The following is a 7679-nucleotide window of genomic DNA, read 5'->3' as shown; positions in this document are numbered from 1 at the left end:
AATATTAAACATTGTCAGTTTGTCACAAGATCAACTTTGAAGTAAGTGCAAGCAAGCAAAGCCAATCCTTGCATAGCTTTTCATCAGACCACCCAGTGGTGTAAATATGGACATCTCAACTAAAACCTTTCTAAAGTTAGAGAACAGACACCTGAACTCTACTTTAAGCAACCACGGCTATGCATTTTGACCAATTAACTCAAAAGTATTACCAGCCGAGCTCTTAATCAGACCAACCCATTGAAAAATATGAACATCCAAACCAAATTTCTCATTACAAGTAGTTGTGCTGAAGTATGCAAGCATAAAAGTGGGTCAATCACTGATCATCTTTGTTGTATTTGTAAATGTATAAAAATATCACTTTTACCACTAAAAGACAGTAAACTGTAACAAGAGGCCCATGGGCTACATCGCTCACCTGAGCACATTGGCTAGGAAAAAGCACAGATCAGTTCAGTATTGAAAAGTTTACATGTTTGGGGGGAGGGGGGGAGGGGACTGGAATTTTAAATTACCTGAGGATGTTTCAATATCAGTATAACAAATGGCTTTGCTGTTCATAATCATCAGTTTTTTAAAGGTTTTTTTTTCCCTATAAATATTCCTTTGAAAAATTGTGGCCCCTCCATTCTCCTGGGGGTCATCATTTGAACAAACTTGAATCTACACTACCTGAGGATGCTTCCATATCAATATGACTAAACATGGTATTTCTGTTCTTTTCCTGTATCTTCCTCTGTAAAACTTGACTAAACATAGCTTTGCTGTTCTTAAGAAGATTTTTTAAAGATTTTTTTTTTCTATATATTCCTATTTAAAACTTTGATCCACCATTATGGACCCACCTTAACCCCAGGGGTCATCATTTGAACAAACCTGAATCTTCACTATGTAAAGAAATTTCCTATAAGTGTAACTTTTTTGGCTCAGTGGTTCTTGAGAAGAGGATTTTTAAGACATTCAACCAAATTTTCACTATTTCTGAATTATCTCCACTTGAATGTGGATGTGACCCTTCATTTGAACAAACGAATCCCCTTCACCCATGATGCTTTGTGGCAAGTTTGATTGAAATTGGCCCAGTGGTTCTGGAGAAAAAGTTGAAAATGTGAAAAGCTTACAGACAGACAGATGGACTACAGACAAAATGTGATCAGAAAAGCTCACTTGAGCTTTTAGCTCAGGTGAGTTAACAAAAAAAAACTATGTCAAAAAAGACTAAACAATGCATAATATCAACATTCAGTTGGACGGTTTGCTCTTCAAAATAAATAATAACAAAATATAAAAACCAATATACAAAATATTCAGTTTGAAGCAACCATTAAAAGTTGCATTGATAAGCTTATTCAAACATTGATAAATATTTAAGGCATTTCAGCTTAGTGGTAAACAGAGAACATCAGTATTCAACTTAATGTAAATACATGTATACAAAGTCAAATTCTATATTTCTTATCAAATATATCACTGTAACAAAGTCTAAACAACAACTATATGTATATAAACAAAAATAATAAATAGTAAAACCAATATAAATAACAAATACTAAACTGTGTTATCAAATAGACCTAAGTAAACATGGATGGATTAAAGTCATGAAAAAAGGATACTTTGATTTGATTTATAATTACAAAGGGATTGTTCTGAAAACTTATTACACCCTCTCTTACTTTCACTGCATAGAAATAAATAACCATACTAGTGTAACTTGTGTTTACAGAATGATATGTATCCTGGATATCACAGACATGATTTTGACATCTGATTGACAGGTCTAGGCACACAGTAATGTCACATGACACTGCAGGCTTGACTTGTCGGTCTCTTTAACTTGGGAGTAGATTCCCCTGATTTTGGTGGTGACTTGACTGTCTCCGCCGAGCTGATGGTAGTGGTAGCGTGGCGCTTTACTGCAGCCTCCGGTTTCTGAATCTCTTGACGTCTGATGGCTGATCCATGTCTTAAGACAGATCTGGCCTCCTGTGACTTTGTTTTAATCTGCCCTGGAGTCAACCCTTGTGATAAGTCTTTAAGAAGTTGATCACTCATACTTTTATCAAAGAAGCCTAAATGCTGTCTTACATCATCAGCTACTACTAAAGCCTTGTCCACCAGGGATTCTATTTTTTAAAAAAATGAAAAATACACTGTAAGGTGTCGATACAACAAAAATTTGTTTAACTCTTCTGGAAAATAAATGTTACATGCGAAATTCTAAAATTGCAGCATTGTTTATGTATTATCTGAAACATGATTTAAAGTTGGCTTCATTTCTGACAGCAAAATTTTAGATAATTAAGTTGCATCACTACACATATTTACATTATCCAAGAGATAATAGTGCAGGCAAGAGCCTAATTAAGGAATATCTTATGCTGGTCACTCATTCAGTAAACATCTCAACTGCTCCTTTATCTTGGTATTTGTATATTTTTAACTTAAAACTTACGATTAAATTTTTTCTTGACTTTTGCAGAGGAGTCAAATTTCTTCACTAATTTTTCAGAATCCACTTTTCGCAGCCATTCAGCAATGTACTCTGGTCGTTCAGGATTAGAGACCTTGTTTTTCTTAGCAACAGCATCCTTGGCCAGCACTGTAACCTTCATATCTTTGATGTGTTCCTCACACAACCATATTATTTTTCCACTAGACAGGCGACATCTGTGGGGAAAAAACAAAATAACAGGTCCATAAGTCAAATTGCTCCTGTCCCAGAAAAGAAGCTTAAAATATTCAAAATTTTACAACTGATGGACTGTAACAAAAGAAGACAGAAATAGGTCACCTGAGTCACCAAGTTGACCTAAAGAAGAAGTGGATTTGACCAAAACAAATACATTCATGTACCAAAATAACTATAAAAGCCAGTCTTTTCTTTACTACACCAAAACAGCATAGCAACATGCCAAATGGGAAGCATAACAAAAATCTGATTTTAAACTTTCTTTAAAAAATAATTTTTAAAGAGGAGCTCCTTTCACATACCATTTGTGTATTCACTTCTCAAAATCTTCAGCAGCTAGTGTAGTAGTGGTGGTACAACTTGATTTACACAAAATACCTGAAACATTATACAGAGAATTCTCTGTTTTGGATCTCTATGGCTGCCATGACTACTTACCTGGAAAGGCACCCATAAGTCCTCTGTGAGTCCATCTCCATGACCAATTCCCTCAAGTCTTGGTAATCCTTCATAAAGTCTGGCAGAACTGCATCTGCTGACTGAAAGAAGATTTTATACTGGTATAGAATACAAGAGGACCATGGGTCTTGACATTCACCTGTAATGCAGTAGATTTTCATGTACTTTATGTCACATAAACTTCTCTTATAACAACATAACAAGAGGCCCGTGGGCCACAATGTTCACCTGAGTAATTGGGACCTTCTGTTCTTCTTAGAAGATTCATTTCTCTATATATTCCTATGTAAAACTGTAATCACATATTGTGACCCCCAGCCTACCCCAGGGGGTTATTATAAGAACAAGCTTGAATTTACGTTTAACTGAGAATGCTGCCATAAAAATATGACTAACCATGGCTTTGCTGTTCTTGAGAAGTAGATTTTTAAAGTTTTTTCCTATGTAGTTCTTGAGAAAAAGATTTTTAAAATATTTTTCCTATGTATTCCAATGTAAAACTTTGATTGCTCATTGCAGCCCCATCCTAAGCCTGGGGGTCATGATTTGAACAAAACTGAATCTACATTACCTGACAATGATTCCATATAAATATGATTAATCATGGCTTTGCTGTTCCTGGGGAAAAGATTTTTTACAGTTTCTCATATATGTTCCTATGTAAAACTTTGATCCCCCATTCTTTGCCCCATCTACCCCCTGGGGTCATGATTCAAACAAACTTCAATCTACACTAAGTCTACCTGAAAATGGCTCCTATCAATATGACTTATCATGGCTTTGCTGTTCTTGAGAAGACAATTTTTCCTATGTATTCACATGTAAAACATTGATTGCCCATTGTGGCACCACCCTACTAAGAGAGGACATGATTTAAACAAACTTGAATCTATGCTATGGAATGAAACTTTCACATAAGTTTCATCTTTTCTGGCCCAGTGGTTCTTGAGAAGATTTTTAAATGACCACACCAAATTTTCACTATTTCTTAATTAATTATCCTTGAAAGAGGATGCAGCCCTTCATATGAACAAACATGAATTCCATTTAACCAAGGATACTCTGTGCCAAGTTTAATTAAAATTGGGCAGTGGTTCTGGAGAAGAAGAAAAAAATGTGAAAAGTTTACAATAACTACAACAACAATGTCGAAAGACAATGGAAACAATTTCTATCAGAAAAGCTCATTTGATCCTTCAGTTCGGGTGAGCCAAAAAGAAACATTCTTTCCTATTATCAAGCAAACAGAATGACAGCTGATAACCAAAAGAAAAGATTTTTTTTTTAAAAATGTCATTTATTTTCATATGATGAAACCCTGCAGCCAGAACCCATGACCCTGAGGATAAGAGAAACAAGTGTTTAATAGAAAGCCTTCTGTTTATACGCCTGTATGATATCCATGAGGAAAGAAGAGGAGTATAAGAAACAAGAGGCCCAGGGGCCACATTGCTCACCTGAGCACTGTGGCTAGGAAAAGAGGAAAAATCTGTTTAGTATTGAAAAGCTTAAATGCATAAGTGGTCCCAACCTACCCCTAAAAGGGAGTGGGGGGGGGAGGGGGAGGGGGTATGATTTGAACAAAATTAAATCTACACTAACTGAGGATGCTTACATGATTTTTTGACTAACTGTGACTTTTTTCTCTACAAGTTTGAACTTTCATTGTGGCCCCACCCTACCCCTGGAGGTCATGATTTGAACAAACTTGAATCTACACCACCTGAGGATGCTTTCATATAAATATGACCAATCATAGCTTTGCTGTTCTTGAGAAAAAGATTTTTCCTATATATTGCTACGTAAAACTTTGATCGTCCATTGTGGCCCCACCCAACCCCCAGGGGTCATGATTTGAACAAATTTGAATCTACACCACCTGCAGATGCTTCCACGTAAATATTACCAATCATAGCTTTGCTGTTCTTGAGAAGAAGATTTTTGAAGATTTTTCCTATATACTCTTATGTTAATTAAAACTTTAATCTTCCATTGTGGCCCCACCCTACCCCTGTGGTCATGATTTGAACAAACTTGAACCCACATCACCTGAGGATGCTTCCATATAAATATGACCAATCATAGCTTTGCTGTTCTTGAGAAGAAGATTTTTGAAGATTTTTCCTATACAGTCCATTGTGACCCCACCCTACCTCTGGGGGTCATGATTTGAACAAATTTGAATCTACACCATCTGAGGATGCTTCCGTTTAAATATGACCAATCACAGCTTTGCTGTTCTTGAGAAGAAGATTTTTGAAGATTTTTCCTATATATTCCTATGTAAAACTTTGATCTTCCATTGTGGCCCCACCCTACCCCCGGGGGCCATGATTTGAACAAATTTGAATCTACACCACCTGAGGATGCTTCCATATAAATATGACCAATCATAGCTTTGCTGTTCTTGAGAAGAAGATTTTTGAAGATTTTTCCTATATATTCCTATGTAAAACTTTGATCGTCCATTGTGGCCCCACCCTACCCCCGGGGGTCATGATTTGAACAAATTTGAGTCTACACTTCCTGACAATAATTCCATGTGAGTTTCATCTTTCCTGGCCCATTGGTTCTTGAGAAGAAGATTTTTCAATAATGCCATTAATTTTTTGCTATTTCGTAATTATCTCCCCTTGGGGGGGGGGGGGGGGGGGGAGGGGGGGTGGCCCTTCATTTGAACAAACTTGAATCCCCTTTACCCTTTGTGCCAAGTTTGATTGAAATTGGCCCAGTAGTTCTGGAGAAGAAGATGAAAATGTGAAAAGTTTACGACAACGCCAACGACGACAGACAACAGACAAATTTCGATCAGAAAAGCTCACTTGAGCCTTCGGCTCAGGAGAGCTAATAAAAGGCATTTTCATTGCATCTCATCTAAGTTCTACACTTATAGGTCTGAACCCATGATCCTGAAATATGAAAAACTCAATATTTTTAAAGGGTTCATGCTCCTTATATTTATGCATTCAGATTGTCTGCTGGTTATGTAGGATTGAGAAAGAAATCATTTTTGGGGTAGTACATGTACTTATTTGCTAATCAACTATACAACAAGATGTGTTTGTGAAACACTGATGCCCCCTTATGGCAGCTCAAGTCAAACTCCAAGGTCAAGAGATTAAAAATGTTGGTACCCAAAGAAAGGTCTTGTCACAAAGAATACACCTGTGAAATATGAAAGCTCTTGCAGCAACCATTCAGAAATTATGGTCAAGGTTAAAGTTTTTCAAAAGTAGGTCAATCTCCAGGGTGAACATCAAATTGGTGCTTAAGAAAAAGGTCTTGTCACAAAGAATACACCTGTAAAATATGAAAGCCCTAGCACCAAGGGTTCAAAAGTAATGGCCGAGTTTTTCAAATGTAGGTCAAACTTCAAGGCTAAAACTGTGGTACCCCAAAGAAGGTCTTGTAACAAGGTATATACCTTTTAAATATGAAAGCCCCAATTCAAAACATTCAGATCTAATGGCCAAGGTTAAAGTTTTTCAAAAAATAGGTAAAACTCCAAGGTAAAAAATAATGTACCCATGGAAAGGTCTTATCATAAGGAATAAACATTTGAAGTTCTAAAGCCCTAGAACCAACCACTCAAAAGTTATGGCCAAGGTTATAGTTTTGCAAAAGTGGGTCAAACTCCAAGGTCAAGTCAAAAGGTTAATAATTGTTGGTACAAAAAGAAAGGTCTTGTCACAAGGAATAAACATGTGAAATATGAAAGCCCTAGCTCCAACCAATCAAAAGTTATGGGCAAGGTTAAAATTTTTGCAGACAGACAGACAGACAGATGGAGAGACAGATGGACAGAGCAAAAAATATATGCCCCAGAATCTTAGATTATGGGGGCAAATAATTAAAAATCAAAATTTAAGCTTTTAACTCCTTTTTAAGAAAAATAATGAATACAGGATAACTAACTACATGTACTTATAAAACAGCTGTATTAAATTTTTTTTCCAAAACCTGACAGCAAAGTTTGACAAGGAACCAACCTCAAACAGCCATTTCATGTAGTTCTGACCATCCTCATCTGTCATACAGTTCATTACATAGTTCTTGCTGTGCTTCATTATGGCTGTGATACGAGACAAGTAAGGGGCATATTTCTTTAAGTATTCTGTCCCAAAATCTTCTGGAAGCATCATGGCTTCATCTACACTATGCCAGCCCTGACAACAAAAGAAACAAATTCAATAAGTGTTACCTACTGAAAGTTTCCCTAAAGTTCAGAAAATCTTTCAACATTACAATCCCTAGTACCTGGTCACATTCACACAGGATGTTGATGGAGAACCTACGGGAGACAAACCCTGAATTTATGACCTCTGTTTCTCCTTTCTCCAGCTGGTTCTCTTCTTTATTCTCAAATTTTTCTTCTAAAATTTGTCCATAAACAAGTAAGTATAAACTTTCATCTTTTTTATTTAAATAATTAATGCTGGATCAATAGATTAATTTAACTAGTACAAATGCTAAACATATTTGAATCGAGTAGAGAATGCAATTTATAATTTTCCAACATATGTTTCTG

At 36.2% G+C, this 7679-nt stretch overlaps 1 protein-coding gene across 1 annotated transcript in view; it reads right to left on the bottom strand.

The window, feature by feature from the left end:
- Positions 1-1464: 1464 nt before the first annotated feature.
- Positions 1465-7679, bottom strand: part of LOC133182455 (uncharacterized) — an 89132-nt gene continuing 82917 nt past the window's right edge. Inside the window, exons 60-64 of the mRNA XM_061317304.1 lie at positions 7409-7524; positions 7141-7317; positions 3131-3231; positions 2456-2670; positions 1465-2126 (exon numbers count right to left, since the gene is read on the bottom strand). Of these exons, the coding sequence (XP_061173288.1) occupies positions 1798-2126; positions 2456-2670; positions 3131-3231; positions 7141-7317; positions 7409-7524 (938 nt within the window). The 3' untranslated portion in view covers positions 1465-1797. The remainder of the gene's footprint in view (positions 2127-2455; positions 2671-3130; positions 3232-7140; positions 7318-7408; positions 7525-7679) is intronic.

This window comes from Saccostrea echinata, unplaced genomic scaffold (genome assembly GCF_033153115.1).
Source record: "Saccostrea echinata isolate AGI-Se365-2 ecotype Australia unplaced genomic scaffold, CSIRO_AGI_Sech_v1 ptg000009l, whole genome shotgun sequence".
Lineage (NCBI taxonomy): Eukaryota > Metazoa > Mollusca > Bivalvia > Ostreida > Ostreidae > Saccostrea > Saccostrea echinata.
The sequence above is the reverse complement of the archived record's forward strand: the minus strand, read 5'-3'. Positions and strand labels throughout refer to the sequence as shown.